The 20038-nt window shown below is 46.2% G+C and overlaps 1 protein-coding gene across 1 annotated transcript in view; it reads right to left on the bottom strand.

The window, feature by feature from the left end:
* LOC145358696 (procathepsin L-like) overlaps positions 1-9381 on the bottom strand; it is a 35677-nt gene extending 26296 nt beyond the window's left edge. The window contains exon 1 of the mRNA XM_080212923.1: positions 9281-9381. Within this exon, the coding sequence (XP_080069049.1) occupies positions 9281-9365 (85 nt within the window). The 5' untranslated portion in view covers positions 9366-9381. The remainder of the gene's footprint in view (positions 1-9280) is intronic.
* Between the last annotated feature and the right edge of the window lie 10657 nt (positions 9382-20038).

The raw sequence follows: 20038 nt of genomic DNA on the forward strand, positions 1-20038 counted from the left end.
GCAAAACCAATGGCATTAGACATGGAGTGGACAATATTCACACACTGATGGGAAAATAGCTGTTTGGGAAAATTATTCTGCAAATGTACAAATATTATCCTCCACAATCAACTTCCAATTGCTCTCACTGTTTTACATTTTAGCCTCACTGAGCAGAGAAAGATATTTCATGGTGATAATCTGTGGATTGGAATATTCCTGCAAAGAAATTTATTGAATTGTCTTGACGCATTAACACAAACGATCAAACATAGACATTCAAGTGACCAAAACTCTGTTGGATTGTTACGAAAATCAAACTGTCACTTTCCCTAAATGTCCTTTCTTATCTCAGCAACCATCTGAGTCTCGTCTATATGTGACTCCCGTCCACAGTCTGGTGGTTTATTAATTACCCTCTGAGTTGCCCCTTCAGCCTCTCTGCTGGATGAGAGAAACTGGGAGAGGGGAAGAAATGGCTGCCTTATCAGCAACAGCTACATTCCAACAATAAAATTGAAAAGGCCCCCACCAGAGCAGAGAATAGCGTTCTCTGAACATGGAGTTAACATCCAAATAAGTATTAGGAACATAGAAAAACTACAGCACAATATAGGCCCTTCGGCCCATAAAGTTGTGCTGAACATATCCCTACCTTAGAGATTACTAGGCTTACCTATAACCCTCTATCTTACTAAGTTCCATGTACTTAATTAAAAGTCTCTTAAAAAGCCCTATCGAATCCACCTCCACCACCGTTGCAGGCAGCCCATTCCTCGCACACCCACCACCCTCTGGGTGAAAGATTTACCCCTGACATCTCCTCTGTACCTACTCCCCAGCACCTTAAACCTGTGTCCTCTTGTGGCAACCATTTCAGCCCTGGGAAAAAGCCTCTGACTCTCCACTCGATCAATACTTCTCAACATCTGATACACCTCTATCAGGTCACCGCTCATCCTTCGTCTCTCCAAGGAGAAAAGACCGAGCTCCCTCAGCCTATCCTCATAAGGCATGCCACCCAATCCAGGCAACATCCTTGTAAATCTCCTCTGCACCCTTTCTATGGCTTCCACGTCCGTCCTGTAATGAGGCGACCAGAACTGATCACAGTACTCCAAGTGGGGTCTGACCAGGGTCCTATATAGCTGCAACATTATCTCTCCACTCCTAAACTCAATTCCTCGATTGCTGAAGGCCAGTACACCATACGCCTTCCTAACCACAGATTCAACCTGTACAGCTGCTTTGAGCGTCCTCTGAACTCGGACCCCAAGATCTTCCTGATCTTCCACACTGCCAAGAGTCCTACCATTAATATTATATTCTGCCAAAATGAACCACTTCAACTTATCTGGGTTGAAATCCATCTGCCACTTCTCCGCCCAGTCTTACATCCTATCCATGTCTCGCTGCAACTTCTGACATTCCTCCACACTATCCACAACACCTCCAACCTTTGTGTCATCAGCAAACTTACCAACTCATCCCTCCACTTCCTCATCCAGGTCATTTATAAAAATCACAAAAAGTAAGGGTCCCAGGACAGATCCCTGGGGCACTCCACTGGTGACCGACCTCCATGCAGAATATAACCACTCTTTGCCTTCTGTGTGCAAGCCAGTTCTGGATCCACAAAGCAATGTCCCCTTGGAACCCATGCCCCCTTACTTTCTCAATAAGCCTTGCATGGGGCACCTTATCAAATGCCTTGCTGAAGTCCATGTATACTCCATCTACTGCTCTTCCTTCATCAATGTGTTGAGTCACATCTTCAAAAAATTCAATCAGTTTGGTAAGGCGTGATCTGCCTTTGACAAAGGCGTGCTGACGATTCTTAATCATATTATCCCTCTCCAAATGTTCATAAATCCTGCCTCTCAGGATCTTCTTATATTGGTAATCACTGGGAACAAAGACCTCCTCTCCCTCCCCATCATAGCTCCAGGAAACAGCAGAAGGGAACATCAGCCTCTGAGAACTAGACTGTGATATTTCATGGTAAATGTATCACAATTAGGCAATGCTGATTGTTGTCATTTTCATACAGACTGACACACACACACACACACACACACACACACACACACACACACACACACACACACACACACACACACACACACACACACACACACACATTCTAAACAATAATTACACTCACTGTGCACAGAGTGACAGTGGGGGTTAGTCTCACACAGCCAAAGGGAAAGGTGACTGGGCAGCAAAAGAAATGAACAAAAGATCTGGTGAGATATCATTCAATCTCACCTGCCTTCCAGCCTATCACAGACCTGCCTTTTGTCCTGGTCCAACTTGTCCCTTGTTTAAATCCTGTGACACCTCTGACTTTCCCCAGTTCTGATGAAAGGTCATTCAGCTGAAACATTAACTCTGTTTCTCTCTTCACAGACACTGCCCGACCCGCTGAGTGTTTCCAGCATTTTCCGTTTTTATTTCAGATTGCCAGCATCGGCAGGATTTTGCTTTTATACAAAAGGTTGGAGTTTGGGTGAATGGGGTTTCAAAAAAAGCCAAGTGTTCATTTCAACAAGGCGAGAACTGAGAAACTGAGTTGTTAAAATTGGATAAAACCTTGGATAACCCACACTTGGAGTTCTGAAATCCACATCATTAAAAGGATGACATCAGATTCCATTGGATAACATCAAACATACAACTCAGAAACAGGCCATTCATCACATCCAACCCAATCTAGTGTTCATCTTCAACTCCAGTCTCCTCCCATCTTTCTTCATCTAAATCTATCAATTCAACTCTCGATTCCTTCTCCCTTATATCTTTGTCTCATTTCTCCTTATACATTGTGAGACAATTCACTTCAACCAATCCATGGGGTAGTGAGCTCCATACCCTCACCAATCTTTGAATACAGAAGTTTTATCAGAATCCTCGATTGGATTTCTTGATGACATTCTTATCTGGCGCCTAGTTTTCCTCTTCCCCATAAGGGGAAACATTCTCTCTATCGCTGTGTCAAAAACTTGAATCATTTTAAACATCTCCTTTTGATCATCCTTCTTTCTTTCAGAGTAGAGCCAATTTATTTTTCCCTGACATACCCTCGCATTTCTGGTATCTCTTGTAAATCTTCTCTGTACCCTCATCACCGCCTCTGTTTCTTTGTTTATTGTGACCAGAACTTTATTCCATCCTTTAAGTCCAGCCTAACAAAGGATTGATGCAGATTTCCCCTCACTTTCCAAAGTTTCAATTCTTTCCCTTCCTAATCTGTGCATATTTTAGTGATTGATTTGTTAAAGAGGGTGCTTGTTCCCGCATTTTTCCCTGACATATCCTCGCATTTCTGGTATAGAACATAGAACATAGAACACTACAGCACAAACAGGCCCTTCGGCCCACGAGTTGCGCCGATCACATCAACACCTACCAACCTACAGACCTATCTATAACCCTCAATCTCATTAAACCCCATATACTCATCCAGAAGTCTTTTAAAAAACCCCAGCGAGTTCGCCTCCACCACCACTGATGGCAGCTGATTCCATTCACTCACCACCCTCTGAGTGAAAAACTTACCCCTAACATCACTTCTGAACTTCCCTCCCCGCACCTTAAATCTGTGTCCTCTCGTAGCAACCATTTCAACCCGGGGAAATAGCCTCTGAGAGTCCACCCTATCTATTCCTCTCAACATTTTGTAAACCTCTATCAGGTCGCCTCTCAACCTTCGTCTCTCCAGGGAAAAGAGTCCCAGCTCCCTCAACCTAACTTCATAAGGCATGCCTCCCAGTCCAGGCAACATCCTTGTAAATCTCCTCTGTACCCTCTCAATAGCTTCTACATCTTTCCTATAGTGAGGCAACCAGAACTGCGCACAATACTCTAAATGAGGCCTGACAAGGGTCTTATAAAGTTGCAGCATTACCTCCCGACTCCTAAACTCAATCCCTCGATTAATGAAGGCCAGTACACCATACGCCTTCTTGACCACCTCCTCCACCTGCGAGGCCGATTTAAGAGTCCTGTGGACCCGGACCCCAAGATCCTTCTGCTCTTCAACACTACTCAGACTTCTGCCCTTGATAGTGTACTCGTTCATCCCGTTGGTTCTGCCAAAATGGACGACTACACATTTATCCGCGTTGAAGTCCATCTGCCACTTCTCCGCCCAGTCCTGCATCCTATCTATGTCCTGCTGCAACTTTTGCCATCCTTCCAGACCATCCACAACACCACCGACCTTCGTGTCATCAGCGAACTTACTTACCCATCCCTCCACTTCCTCATCCAGGTCATTTATGAAAATGACAAACAACAAGGGTCCCAGAACAGATCCTTGAGGCACTCCGCTGGTGACTGACCTCCATTCAGAAAAAGCCCCATCCACAACCACTCTCTGCCTTCTGCAGGCAAGCCAGTTCTGGATCCACAAGGCCAAAGGCCCTCGGATCCCATGCCCTCTCACCTTCTCAAGAAGTCTTGCATGGGGGACCTTATCAAACGCCTTGCTGAAGTCCATGTACACCATGTCCACGGCACTTCCTTTGTCAATGTGTTCAGTCACATTATCGAAGAACTCAACTAGGCTTGTAAGGCACGACCTGCCCTTGACAAATCCATGCTGACTATTCCTGATCATGTCAAACCTCTCCAAATGTTCGTAAATCTTGTCCCTCAGAAGCCTCTCCATCAGCTTACCAACCACTGAGGTCAGACTCACCGGTCGGTAATTTCCCGGGCTATCTCTGTTCCCTTTCTTGAAAATAGGAACTACATCCGCAATCCTCCAATCCTCCGGAACCTCTCCCGTCTCCATTGACGACGCAAAGATCATCGCCAGGGGCTCTGCAATCACTTCCCTCGCCTCCCACAGTATCCTGGGGTACATCCTATCTGGTCCCGGTGACTTATCTACCTTGATAGAATTCAAAAGTTCCAACACATCCTCCTCCTTAATATTCACGTACTCAATCTTTTCCATCTGCTGCAAATCCATAACAAAATCTCCCAGATCGGCTTCCACTGTGAATACTGAGGCGAAGTACTCGTTAAGCACCTCTGCCATTTCTTCTGGTTCCACACAAACCTTTCCCCCCTCACCTTTTATAGGTCCTATCTCTTCTCTTCTTATCCTTTTACCTTTCACATATTTATAGAAGGCCTTGGGATTCTCCTTAATCTTACCCGCCAAGGTCTTCTCATGACCCCTTCTGGCTCTCCTAATTTCCCTTTTAAGTTCCTTCCTACAGTCCTTATACTCCTCAAAATCTTTAACCTCTCCTAATTCCCTGAACCTCTTGTACACCTTCCTTTTCCTCCTGACTAGGTTCAACACAGCCTTTGTGCACCACGGTTCCCGCGACCTACCAAAACCCCCTTGTCTCATCGGAACGTTGTCATTCAGAGCTCCAGACACACATTCCTTGAATATCTGCCACCTTCCTTCGGTACTTTTCCCTAAGAACGCCTCCTTCCAGTTTATTTGTCCAAGTAACTTCCTGACTTCTTCGTATCTCCCCTTACCCCAGACAAACACCTTCCTAGCCTGCCTGATCCTATCTCGTTCCAACGCAATTGTGAAGGAGATAGAATTATGGTCACCATTTCCAAGATGCTCTCCTACCGAGAGATCCATCACCTGCCCTGGTTCATTCGCCAGTACCAGGTCAAGTACAGCCTCTCCCCTCGTAGGCTTATCCACATACTGTGTCAGGAAACCTTCCTGAACACACCTAACAAACTCCTCCCCATCCAAACCCCTTACCCTAGGGATATTCCAGTCGATGTTTGGGAAATTGAAGTCTCCCATCACGACAACTCTGTTATTAAAACATCTCTCCAGAATCTGTTTCCCTATTTGCACTTCAACTTCCCTGTCACTATTGGGCGGCCTATAGAATACACCCAGCAAAGTTTTTGACCCTTTGCTGTTTGTAACTTCCACCCACAGAGACTCTGTAGACAGTCCCTCCACGACATCCTCTTACTCTGCAGCCATGACACTGTCCCTGATCAACAGTGCCACTCCACCACCCCTTCTGCCACCCTCCCTGTCCTTCCTGAAGCATCTGAAACCTGGCACCTGAAGTACCCAGTCCTGTCCCTGAGACATCCAAGTCTCCGTAATGACCACCACATCACATTCCCAAGCAGCAATCCACGCCCTAAGCTCATCTACCTTATTCACTACACTCCTTGCATTAAAATATATACACTTCAGCCCCTCAGTCTGGGCATTTCCCATCTCCACCGCCTGTCTAACCTCCCTCCCATACTGCCTGCGGTCCTCCCCTACCTGGGAGCTAACCTCCTCGGTCCCAGTTTCCCCATCACAGTTCCCTCCCCCCATCCTTTCTAGTTTAAAGTCCCCCCGGTAGCCTTAGCCAGTCTTCCCGCCAAGATATTAGTCCCCCTGGTATTTAAGTGCCACCCGTCCTTACTATACAGGTCCCACCTACCCCTAAAGAGGTCCCAGTGATCTAGGAACCGAAATCCCTGCCCTCTACACCAGTCCCTCAGCCACGCATTCACCCTCCACCTCATTTCATTTCTTCCCTCATTCTCCCGTGGCACAGGCAGCAATCCTGAGATTACTACCTTCGCTTTTCTCTTCCTCAGCTGCCTACCCAGATCCCTATAGTCCCTTTTCACGAGTGCCTCCCTCTTCTTACCTACGTCAGTAGTTCCTATATGTACTACAACCTCTGGTTCCTCACCCTCCCCTTTCAGGATGTCTGGGACCCGCCCAGAGACATCCCGGATCCCAGCCCCAGGGAGACAAACCACCATCCGCGACTCCCTTCTACGTCCACAAAAACGCCTGTCCCCGCCCCTGACTGTGGAGTCCCCTATTAGCACTACCTTTCTGCTTCCCTTTTTGATTTTTTGGCTCACTGGCTCAGCTCCAGAGACCTGGCCACCGCTTCCTCCCTCAGATGAGCTGTCCCCCCCCAGTAGTACTCAGGCCGGAGTACTTATTTTGAAGGGGGACATCCACCGGAGTGCTCTCCATCACCCGTGTTTTCCCCTTCCTAATAGTTACCCAAGTGCCCTCATCCCGTTGCCCTGGTGTGACTACCTGCTGGTAGCTCCTATCTATAACCTCCTCACTCTCCCGAACGAGCCGAAGGTCCTCGAGCTGCATTTGCAGCTCCTTAACCTGGTTTCGTAGGGTCTGCAACTCCACACACCGAGCACAGGTGTGGATGTCTGGCAGGCCAGGAGCCTCCAAGACCTCCCACATGTTGCATTGGCAGCAACATACAGGTCTCACACTCATACTTACCCCTTATAGCAACCCAGAGGAAAAAGTAAAAAAATACTTACAACTTACCTTACCTCTTGGCCCTGTGAGCCAAAGCCCTTACAGCACACACAAAAACAAAAACAGTCTCCGCAGCTCTCTGACAGAGCCTCTCTCTCTCTCTCTTTTTTAGGTTAGGGGAGGGGGGAGGGCTGGGATACTCTACCTGTGTAGAGTATCGGGAATCCCCTCCGGTCTAATTTATAGTAGGGTGAAAAAAAACGTGACCCGAGTGCCCTCGCAACTACTTCCGGGGTCAAACTTAAAACAATCAAAAAAAACCCCCCACTAAACTCACTAAACAAAGTTAATTTTTAAAAGAAAGAAAAAGTCGCTGAACTCACCCACAAGCTCTCCACTCGCAAATCGCAGCCTCTCTTCAATGCTCCCACGGAACAATGGTATCTCTTGTAAATCCTCTCTGTACCCTCATCACCGCCTCTGTTTCTTTGTTTATTGTGACCAGAACTTTATTCCATCCTTTAAGTCCAGCCTAACAAAGGATTGATGCAGATTTCCCCTCACTTTCCAAAGTTTCAATTCTATCCCTTCCTAATCTGTGCATATTTTAGTGATTGATTTGTTAAAGAGGGTGCTTGTTCCCGCAGCTTAACTCATTTTTAAAAGACTTAACTCTCATTTTATGTTTAACGATCATATCAGATTTCTCTTCCCTCATTCTAATTACACTTTTCAATGTTCTCCCTGACTTTATCCTTTCCGATGATCTCTCTCCTCTTTTGTTTTTCTTGTATTTGTTTTGATTTCTTATCAATCCCTCTCCTCAATCTGACCCGTTTCAATGTGGACAGAGTGGAGAAATTGCAACAAATATTGATTTGGATGATAATACGGAGAGGTTTCAACCAGTGAAGATGTTGCGGGGTCTCGTCTCCAGAGAACAGAAAACCGAGAGGTGACTTAACAGATACTTCAAGATTATGAAAGGGTTTGATAACTGAGACAGAAATATAAATATAAGATTGTCACTGACTATTTGAATGGGGAATTCTGTAGAAACCTCTTTACCTACAGAGTGGTTAGAATAGAAGTTTGACATTTCCAAGTGCTCCTCAATTTAGTTTCCATTTTCATTTTTTTTTAACAAATTTGCTCTTCTGTTTCCTGGCCATTAACCTTTCACTTTGATTTCTTTGTTGAAAAATAAAACCCTTCTTATGCTCTCTTGCTGCCAATTTATAGTGTTCACCATTGAACAGGAGCTGCACTGGAACAGCCCTATCAACACTCTGGTTATACATGCAGGCCAGAGGCTGGGTATTCTGAGACAAGTGTCTCACCTCCTGACCATTCAGAAACTCTCCAAAATCTACAAGCTTCAAGTCAGGAGTGTGACGGAATAATCACCACTCATCTGGAAACTGCAGCCACAACAACGCAACACCATCCAGGATACAGCATTTCACTGGATTGGTGCTCCTACTATTAGACTCAGTTTCTCCTGTACTGTCTACCACGCAGTATGTGCAATCTACAGGATGTACTGGAGCAAATTAACAAGGTTATTCCTTCCCTTACAATCTCTACCAGCAAGAAGGACAAGAGCAGCAGTGGCTTGGAATCAAGCTCACCTCCACATTCCCCTCCCAGTCACACCCCATCCTCACTTGGACATATATTGCTGCTCTCTCGTCATTGCCTTGGGAGTTCCTACCTCAGAGTATTGTGGGAGCACCTTCACCACAAGGACGGCAGCAGTTTAAATAGAAGGTTCCCCACCATCTTCTCAAGGCAGTTAGGGATGGGCAAGAAACGTTGGCCTTACCAGAATTGGACACATCCTGAAAATAACTCATACAAAATAGCACAGAGGAGGAGAAACTCATCCACCTGATGATTTGAAAGAAAAAAACTGAACCAATTCTCCAAAATCCTAAAACTGATGCATTTGTATCCATTCTGTCTGGACGTATACACACACAGAGCAGAGTGAAACAAGCACATTCCACCTCATTAATCAATATACACTAAAAAGGAGTGAGACAAACTCACCTTGGAGTGATCCTCTGAACAGCTCCACTGAACGGCGGTGGATAGACTCCCACATTATATACACACACAGCCTTCCACAAGCCATCCCTTCAGACCTATGGCAACACCTTTGATTGAGAAATGGGAGATAAGGGGTAAAGTGAGATTGTCTCACGTCTCTCTGAGTGCTGCTGAAGAATCAAATTTTTTTTTGCAAGAGTACAAGAATATTGCTTTGAAATGTTATCTCCTCTCATCAATTTCTTATCCATCTAATTTGATGTCACCACCACTAAGTGCAACAGCATTTCGACACAATTCGGGGTGTGAAGAGATTTGGAGAGTTGCTGATATCAGATCACATGTCCATTGCCCTTGCTGTGCTCTGCATGGGTGTTGCTGAGATCAAGATGATAAAATGTGAGTGAGCTGAGTGTGTGTTCCAGCTCTGGCCCACTCTCTACACAACAGGATGGAGAATCTTCTCAGTGTGAAGATGGGACTTTGTCTCCACATTGACTGTGCGCTGGTCACTCAGAAGAACATAAGAAATAGGAGCAGGAGTCGGCCATCTAGCCCCTCCAGCCTGCCCCGTCATTCAATAAGATCACGGCTGATCTGATAGTGATTCAGTTCCACTTTCCCGCTTTCTCCCCATAACCATTAATTCCCTTATTGATCAGAAATCTATTGACCCGTGACTTAACACTCCGATTGATACTGTCATGGACAGATGAATTTGGGGGAGGCAGGTTGATGAGGATGAGGACAAATCAGGGGTGATTCTCCCAGCTCGAGCGGTGCAGCGGGCCGGGGGACATAAGCAAGTCCATTTAGCAGGCTCCCCACTGGGCACCAGGGCCTCCGTGCATCTCCTGACCCCCAGATTTCCAGGGGTGTCAGCTCCATGCCAGAAATCAGCAATCCCGCAACAATGTCCTTTAGAACTTAGTCCTCCCAGTCAGAGTTGATGCCACCGTGCCACACTTTGAGATGGACATTGACTACACTCTGTGCCCTTGCCACCCTCAGATGCCCGGTGATCCGTCCAGCTCATTTACTTGGTGTCAGATTTGATGCAATTTGAGTGGCTCGCTTGGCCATTTAACATCAGCCACGTTGCTGGGTGGGTCTGGAGTCACATGTAGGCCAGGGTCAGGGGAGGGCAGCGGCTTTTCTTCCCGAAAGAGGACAATGGAACCAGATTGTTTTTTTATGACAATGACTTCACGGCCACTATTACTGAGACTCGATGTTTCATTCCACCAGCTGCCATGGTGAGATTCGAACCTGCCATACAGAGCAGTTAGCCTGGGCCATAGGATTGCTGGCCCAGTGACGTTACCACGACACCAACACTCCCCCCAGTTTATTTGTGGTACACTTGCTTGACAAGAAGACTCAGTCGTTTAAGGTATTTTGTAATGAAATCCCACCTGAAGATGAAGTCAATGGGAACCCTACGACAGGCCTTTAACAGTTACTGAAAGCTGATGTGAATCAGCCAGCTTTGTGCAGTTGTGTCTGAGTTCACTGCTTTTCTTTGTTGAACAAGGGAGGGCAGCAGGAGAATGGCAACTTGCCTGGAGCCTCACAAGTGGCGAGGGTGAGTCGGGGTTAGTGGGAGTTGCTGGGGGAACAGGGAGTGGGAATGTGTTCAGGGGCTCCGAGGAATGGAACAAGACAGGGATTGGCTCCCTGGATCTGTTCTGGTGGGGGTGAGGAGGACACTCAGTCATGGTAGAAAATGAGAGGGCTGAAACCCGGGGTCACATCTGTGTCCATCTCAGGGGTTGCCGGCTGGCGGAGGGAACATTTAGTCAGAGGGAGGAGGTGGATTAGAGCAGGGCGAGGGAGCAGGCCCAGTCCGAGGGTGAAAGTGGTATTTGGAGGGATACGAGTGAAGGACACAAAGGTGAGGGTGGCAGGAGGAGGGTGAGGCGAACGGGTTCTGTCACAAACTTTACATGGCCAATGGCATTTCACAATGTCTCCAAAAGCACGTGAGGTGCCGGGATTGGAGGTTGAAGTGGGAGGAGCTCAGGGTGTGGTGGGCAGAGTTTCAGTTCAGGACAACAAAAGGAGTTGAAAATATTCATCGGTTGTGTGGGTGAAACCCATGGACACTCATCATCTCACTGTCTGCCTCCATCACACGGTTTAATTGCTGGAATAGCTCTGTGTCTCAGACAACCAATACCCCTGCAGCGAAAGAGAGGTGGGAAGAGATCAGCCACGATTTAGGATTGACCCACAGAGCAGGATCAGAGCCAACTTCTGCTCCTAATTCCTATGTTCCAATCAGGAGCAGGAGGAGAGGGAGTGACAAAGGCAGCCTCTCGCTGTTCAACACACAGAGGCCTCAGAGCCAGCAACAGGCAGCACCACAGGAGGAGCCTGGTCAGGATGAACCTACCCAGGGAAGACATCATAGGAATTCCAGGATTCCTGCTATCCCAGGAAACATCCTGGCAAACCCACACTGCACTCCCTCGATAGCAAGAACACCTTTCCTTAGATAAGGACACCAAAACTGTACATTCCAGCTGTGGCCTTACTAACATCCTATATAATTGCAGTAAAACATCCCTGTTCCTTTAATTCAAATCCTCTCGCTATGAAGGCCAACAGATTATTTGTCTTCTTTCCTGCCTGCTGTATTTGCGCACTTACTTTCAGTGACTGATGCAGAAGGGCAGCAAGGTATCGCTGAGTATCACCTCTCTCAATTTACACCCATTCAAATAATGACCTGCCTTCCTAATATTGCTACCAAAATGAACAACACAGTCGCTGCTCCTTGAAAAATCTCCACATTTTGGACGTTCCCAGTCCCTGTAGTCTCCTAGTCCAACCGATGCTTCCTAATTCTCTCCTAATAGCCTCATAATTACCCTTCCCCCAGCTAAAACTACTGACCCGAGGTTCGTGCCTATCCCTTTCCATCACTAAGGTGAACGTAACCGAATTGTGGTCACTATCACCAAAATGCACACCAACTTCCAAGTCTAGCACCTGGTCTGGCTCAAAGATATTAAAAAGAGACAATTTGTGGCAATGTTGATTTATCACGTTTGAACAGAATGGACTGGGTTTTGTGCTCTCTACAGTAAGACACATTCAATCCCAGCAAAGCTGACGAGAGTCAAATCTAATTGTATTTTCCTTCTCTGTGTCCTTACAGAGTTCTTCCAAATTTGGGGATAAGGTTCCTGACGTAGTTACAAACATTCAAAGAACAACCATTGAAAGAACAGGTCACTTGCTCCAGGCAAAAATTGTGAGGAAGATGGAATGACTTGTTTGCTCTCTGCACATTGAGAACATCAACATGAACATGCCTTAGAGATTTCTGATTCTGCAACAAAACTGCTGCTGCAAGACCTGGAGAAATCAAGTTTTACAATTCAGGCAACTTCACAACATTCTGAACATTAGTTCACTGAGTTTGTTATAACCGGTAACCAAAATTTCTCCATTTCTACTGCCAGTTCTCTATTTCTATTCTTCTGATCTTTCTATAACTGTTACAGTTTCTGGCCATTCCCCATTTGGGGTAAAATTCCCTGGAGTTTCTCCCAGTGGAATCAGTAATGTAATGGTGCTGGAGCGGGAGAGTGCCTGAGGAAATGATTCCCACTTGTGTTAAGGGATGAGAGGATTTAGTTCTGAGAAAAGACTTGGAGACTTCATCAGCACAAACAGGGTCAAGGGAATTCATAGAAATCATAGAAACTCTACAGTACGGAAAGTGGCCATTTGGCCCATCGAGTCTGTACCAACCACAATCCCACCCAGGCCCTACTCCCATATCCCTACATATTTACCCACTGATCTACACATCTCAGGACACTAAGGGTAACTTTTAGCATGGCCAATCAACCTAACCCGCACATCTTTGGACTGTGGGAGGAAACCGGAGTACCCAGAGGAAACCCACGCAGACACGAGGAGAATGTGCAAACTCCACACAGATAGTCACCCAAGCCCACACTCCAGTGACCCAAACTCCACACAGAAATGGAGACAATCTATTGATTTGAGTGAGGAATGAGTGAGGGAGTAGGAGGCAGACAGTGGGGATAATCAGTCTGTGCTCCAATTGGCAGAATGTGGCTCGTGGTTTCTCCCAGGGATCTGTATTGGGGCCTCAGCTTTTCATTCCATTGATAAATGACTGAGATGAAGGAATAGAGAGTCAGAAATCCAAGTTTCCTGTTGGGACTCAGTGAATTGACAGATTAGGTTGGGATGGGAACAGAATGTTGTCATTGGACATTGATAGATGCAATAAAGTGGAGAAAGTTTGGTTCATGTTCATAATCATTGCCAAAATAATGATGGAGAGAGCATGGAACATTTTACCAAAAATAATGGTGACAGTAAAATTGATAATTGCTCTGAAAAAGAAATGAGGTTGCTGCTTGTGAAAATATAATTTTAGCTCACCTTATCTTTCCACATCAGGAAGTGTGTTCGGTTCTCCCTAGTTAACGCAGCCAGAATTGTTTGTGAAATGGTTCCAGTGTGTCATCCTCCTCTCTAACCAATCATTCATTCCATGGATCCTTCGTTGTCTGTGTAGGAACATGGGAACAGGAGGAAGTTATAGAATCCCTACAGTGCAGAAGGAGGCCTTTGTCACTGACTCTCTGACACAGCATCTTATCTCAGCCTATCCCTGTAACCCCACATATTGACTCCATTCATCCCCCTAACCAACACATCTTGGCAAACAAAGGGGCAATTTATCCTGGCCAATCCACCTAACCCGCACATCTTTGGACTGCGGGAGGAAACCGGAGCCCCCAGCCAAAACCCATGCAGACATGAGGAGAATGTACAAACTCCACACAGACAGTGACCCGAGGCCAGTCATGAACTGGGTCTCTGGTGTTGGGAGGCAGCGGTGTTAACCATTGTGCCACTGTGCCAGCCCATTTCGCGAGACTGTGGCTGATCTGTGACCAAAATCCAATGCCTTTTCACAATGCCGGCAGTGTGGGACGGATTCAACGGGAAAGCCCATCGACACTGGTGGGACGCTTCCCTCCACCGGGAAACATGTCATGGGGGAGGGGGGTGGAATCAGCCCATTAGTTGAGATCTTCAGATGATAAAAATCCATCAAACCCAGATTTAAAATGAACAATTTATTTCACATTAATGGCTGTTTGAGGAAGAGAGTGCAAAGTTCCAGCACACTTTGTGTGTCAAAGGATTTCAAAATTACACTCCTGAAACATCTGAATCTAAATTTAAATGATGGGCCGTGGTCTCAACTCCCGAACCAAAGGAACTGGCTTTTCTCCAGCTCTTGACCTGTTCCCCATCTTCAAAACTTTGGTGAGAATTGTTTCAGCAAAACAATCGCACACAGTAATCCTTGGTGACCACGTGTGACTCTGCTCAATCTCCAGCCCACTCACTCCAAGGCCTATATCCTAATGTGTGGTCCCTAGAACCACTCACAATATTCCAGGGATGTTCTAACTGAGACCTTCTTTAACTGACACACGCCTCCTGCACCCTGAATTCTAGTCCACTTGTTAGACAGACCACCATTCCAGTCCCTTTGCGATTATTTCCTGCACCTGTTGTGGTGAAACCAAATACCTCAGAGACTCAGCTACCCATTGGCACAACGGTGGAGGAAGCTCGACACCTGACTGTTTCACCCATTGGGTGCACACACTGCATGGAATCAGAGAGTCCTTACAGTGCAGGAGAGGCCATTCAGCCGGTTGAGTCTGTACTGACTCCCTGACAGGCCTTCTCCCCTATCCTAACCCCATACATTTCCCATCCGTCTAACAAACACGATTGCGTGCTGACTGAGAATGAAGAGATAAAACTAGAGGGCAAAGGTTTAAGGTGAGAGGGGAGAGATACAAAAATGTCCAAAGGGGTAATCATTTCACACAGAGGGTGGTGAGTGAGTGTCTGGAACAATCTGCCAGAGGTTGTAGTAGAGGTGGGTACAATTTTGTTTTTTAAAAAGCGTTTAGACGATCACATGGGTAAGATGGGTATGAAGAGGTATGGGCCCAAATGCAGGCAATTGGGATGAGCTTAAGGTGGCGTTCACAAGCTGGGCCGAAGGGCCTGTTTCCATGCTGTAAACCTCTATGACTCTGATTCACAGCAATGGGGGCAGGGATGTCCCAAGGAGGCGGCACTCGGAGGATTGTTGGAGGCCACGGATCTGCTGAAGCTCAGTCACCCATTTTGGCCGGAATAACAGCAAAATGGACTGTTATTGAAACGGTAAAAGATTGCAGCATGCTGCTGTGCAGAGGGATCTGGGTGTCCTTGTGCAGGAATCCCAAGGAGCTGGTTTGTACGTGCAGCAGGTTATTAAGAAGGTAAATGGAATTTTGTCCATCATTGCTAGAGGGATGGAGTTTAAAAACAGTGAGATTATGTTGCAGCTGTATAAGGTGCTGGTGAGGCCACACCTGGAGCAGATGGAGGAGGCGATGGCACAGTGGTATTATTGCTGTACTATTAATCCAGAAACTCAGCTAAACCTCTGGGGACCCGGATTCGAATCATGTCACAGTAGATGGTGGAATTTGAATTCAATAAAAAAGATCTGGTACGAAGAATCTACTGATGACCATGAAACCATTGTCGAAAAAACCCATCTGGTTCACGAATGTCCTTTAGGGAAGGAAATCTGCCGTCCTTACCCTGTCTGATCTACATCTGACTCCAGAGCCAGCAATGTGGCTGACTCTCAACTGCCCTTGGACACCTAGGAATGGGCAATAAATGCTGGCCAGTGATGCCTGTGTCTCCTGAATGAATAAAGAAACAGATGACCAGCCTCTGGATTTGGTCAGGCCTCAGGTGTTGCAGCCACAAAGGCAAAATCGGGAAACTATTGAAGAGAATGCTGAAGGGGAAAATGAATCTCTGCTTGGAGAGGCGAGGCTTGGTCAGCGAGAGTCAGCATGGCTTTGGCAGGAGAAGGTCACGCCCAACGAATTTGATGGAATTTTTCGAGTCGCTGACCGGGTGTGTCGATGGAGGGAGGGCAGCTGATGTGATTCGTACGGATTTCAGCAAAGCTTTTTGGCAAGGTCCCACGTGGGAGATTTATAAAGAAGGTAAAAGCACAAGGGAGATGGGCGAGTTGGATCCTCAACTAACTTAGTGTCAGGAAACAGAGAGCGGCGGTAGAAGGCAGTTTGTGTGACGGGAGGCAGGTGTTCGGTGGCGTATCACACGGATCAGCGCTAGTTCCCTCATCATTTGTGATAAATATAAACCAGATGGATGAGAATGTGGGGGTAAGTTTGCAAATGACAGGAAGGGTGGTTAATAATGAGAAGGTTTCAGGTTGCAGGCAGATTAGTAACTCTAATCAGTAATCTGTAAACTGTCTGTGCTGTTATATGCTCTGTCTGAGGCCAGAACTCTCCACTCACCTGACGAAGGGGCAATCCCCAAAAGCTTGTGAGTTTACTATCAAATAAATCGGTTGGGCTTAAACCTGGTGTTGTCAGACATCTTTCTTTCGGTGGCTGAGACAGAGGAAGGTGCCGGCAAGAGCCGAGCTCCAGAGGTGGTTAACAACAGTGGATTCTGTATCATCGGCTGCTGAGGAACCCCTGACAGAGTCACAGTGTTCCACAAGGCTCCCTCTGTCTCCGGACTGGCTGATGTTATGAATTGTTTTCTCCGATGTCCCTCCTGTAATATTGTTGTTTCTCTGTCTTTGTGTTAACTGTTTCTCTTTGCTTCATCATTGGGGTGGAAGGAGTGTGGTGAGGGACGATCCTTTACAGGCCCATTACAGACTGGTCAGAACCAATAGAAAGCGAGCACAGGAGCCTGGGCCTATTGGGAGTGAGGTTGTGCGTCCCTGGGGGCTGGAGGTTGCAGATGGAGTGAGGGTGTAGTTGGGAGTAGACCGAGAGTCAAACAGTTACAGAGGTTTACAGCACAAAAACAGGCCCTTTGGCCCATCTTCTCCATGCTGACCTTTGTTTAAACACTAAGCCAGTCCCAGTTGCCTGTATTTGACCCATATCCTTCTGTACCCATCATACCCATGTAACTGTGTGAATGCTTTTTAAAAAACAAACTACTCCTACCTCTGGCAGCTTCTTCCAGACACTCACCACTCTCTGTGTGAAAAAAATGTCCTTCTGGGCCCTTTTGTATCTCTCTCCTTTCACTTTACACTGACGCCCTTTAGTTTCATGTTCCCTACTTTTGGGAAAAGATTTTGACTTTCAACCCCCCGCCCCCCTAATATTCCCTTTAAACTTTCCCCCCTTTACCCTTAACCCATGCCCTCTGGTTTTTTTCTCCCCCAGCCTCAGTGGAAAAAGCCTGCTTGCATTCACTCTATCGATACCCATCAAAATCTTATACACCTCTATCAAATCTCCCCTCATTCTTCTACGCTCCAGGGAATAAAGTCCTAACCTATTCAATCTCTCTCTGTAACTCAGCTTCTCAAGTCCTGGCAACAAACCTTCTCTGCACTCTTTCAATCTTATTAATATCCTTCCTGTAATTAGGTGACCAAAACTGTACACAGTACTCTAAGTTTGGTTCACCAATGTCTTGTACAATCTCACCATAACATTCCAACTCTTATACTCAATACTCTGATTTATAAAGGCCAGTGTACCAAAAGCACTCTTTATGATCCTATCTACCTGTGATGCCACCTTTAGGGAATTATGTATCTGTATTCCCAAATCCCTCTGTTCTACTGCACTCTTCAGTGTCCGACCATTTACCTTGTATGTTCTACCTTGGCTTGTCCTTCCAAAGTGCAACACCTCACACTTGTCTGCATTAAACATTTCACAGTAACTTCATTGCAGTGTTAAGTTGAAGTGGACCAAGAATACTCTTAATAATCTCTCCTTCAATGTCAGTAAAATGAAGGAGATTGTCATCGACTTCAGGAAACATAATGGAGGACACGCTCCTGTCTACATCAAAGGTGATGAAGTGGGAATGATCGAGAGCTTCAATCTTCTAGATATCCAGATCACCAACAAACTGTCCTGGTCCCTCCAAGCCGGTGCTATAGTTAAGAAAGCCCAGCAATGCCTCTACTTCCTCAGGAGGCTTGGGAAATTCACGTGTCCACTACGTCTCTCACCAACGTTCACAGATGCACCATAGAAAGCATTCTTTCTGGCTGTATCACAGTTTGGTCTGGGCTCCTGCTCTATCCAAGACTGCAAGGAGCTACAAAAAGTTCTGAATGTAGCCCAATCCATCACGCAGTCCCCCATCCATTGACTCTGTCTACACTTCCCACTGCTTCAGCAAAGAGCCAGCATAATTAAGGACTCCACACACACCGTCATTCTCTCTTCCACCTCCTTCTGTCGGGGAAAAAGATACAAAAGTCTGAGATCACGCACCAACTGACTCAAAAACAGCTTCTTCTCTGCTACCATCAGATTTTTGAATGGACTTACCTTATATGAAAACGATCTTAGTCTTCACCCTATCTGTAACTGAAACACTCTATTCTGCACCCTCTCCTTTCCTTCTCCTCTGTGTTCCATAAATGGTATGTTTTATCTGGATAGCCCACAAGAAATAGTATGTGTCACTGTATCCCAACACACCCCACACAACCGGAAGGATGTTGATGCATTGGGAAGGACGCAGAAGAGATTTATCAGGATGTTGTCCGGTTTGGGGGATATGGGGCCCGATTTTACCAAAAATTCACACCCATTTCACGTAGCCCAAGACACCCCACCTCACTGTTAAACACCTGGCTAATCTTTGAATTGGTTTGTCCATTTTGATTGTTCCGTCATTGTTATATTTCTCTGTTTTGAACTTGATTACCGAGTCTACCTCTGAACTGATTGAATTTTTTGATGTGAGCGACACAGTTTGTATGATTGAATCGCGTGAATGTAAAACAGACTGAGCGTGGGCAATAAACAGAAATGGAGGTAGCAGTGTTAGAATGTCTGAATTCGGAACAGGAGGAGGCCATTCAGTCCCTCGAACCGACTCATTTGATCTGATTGTGGCCTCAACTCTGCTTTCCGATCTGCCTCTTCATTTCCTTTCTCAATCCAGAAGCTGGGGGGTGGGAGAATGGTGGCATGGTGGTTTTGTCACTGGACAAGTAATTAAAAGACCCAGGTTAACGCTCTGGGGACCTGGGTTCGAATCCCACCACAGCAGATGGTGAAATTTGAATTCAGCTAAAGAAAATCTGGAGTTAAAAAGTCTAATGATGGTTGTTGTAAAAACCTATTTGGGTTCACTAACGTCCTTCAGGGAAGGAAGTCTGCCACCCTTACCTGGTCTGACCAACACGTGACTCCAGCCTCACTGCAATGTGGTTGTCTCTTAAGTTGCCCTCTGAAATACACTCAGTTCGTGGGCAATTAGGGATGGGCAATAAATGCTGGCATTGCCGACATCCCCTGAATGAATTTTAAAAATCTAACTCGGCTTTCGATGGGAAAGAGAGAGTATTCACTCACTGAGAGAGAAAAGAAATCTCCGCATCACCAGCTTAAACTGGAGATCCCTCATTTCTTCTCATTAAAGTCTTTGAAAAGGGTTTCTCTGAGTATTTACCCTGTCAATCCTCTCTGGATCTTCTTTGTTTCAATAAGAGCATCTTCTAAACCCCAGCAGATCTAGGCCCATCCTGCCCAATATTCCCTCATGAGATTAAGCCCCTTCATCCCAGGAATCATCCAAGTCACCCTTTCCTCAACTCCTTTCCATTCGGAGAATGTTCCTCATTGGTGCTGAATGAAAACATGT

The sequence above is a fragment of the Carcharhinus amblyrhynchos genome, chromosome 26 (assembly GCF_965287045.1).
Source record: "Carcharhinus amblyrhynchos chromosome 26, sCarAmb.v2.hapA, whole genome shotgun sequence".
NCBI lineage: Eukaryota > Metazoa > Chordata > Chondrichthyes > Carcharhiniformes > Carcharhinidae > Carcharhinus > Carcharhinus amblyrhynchos.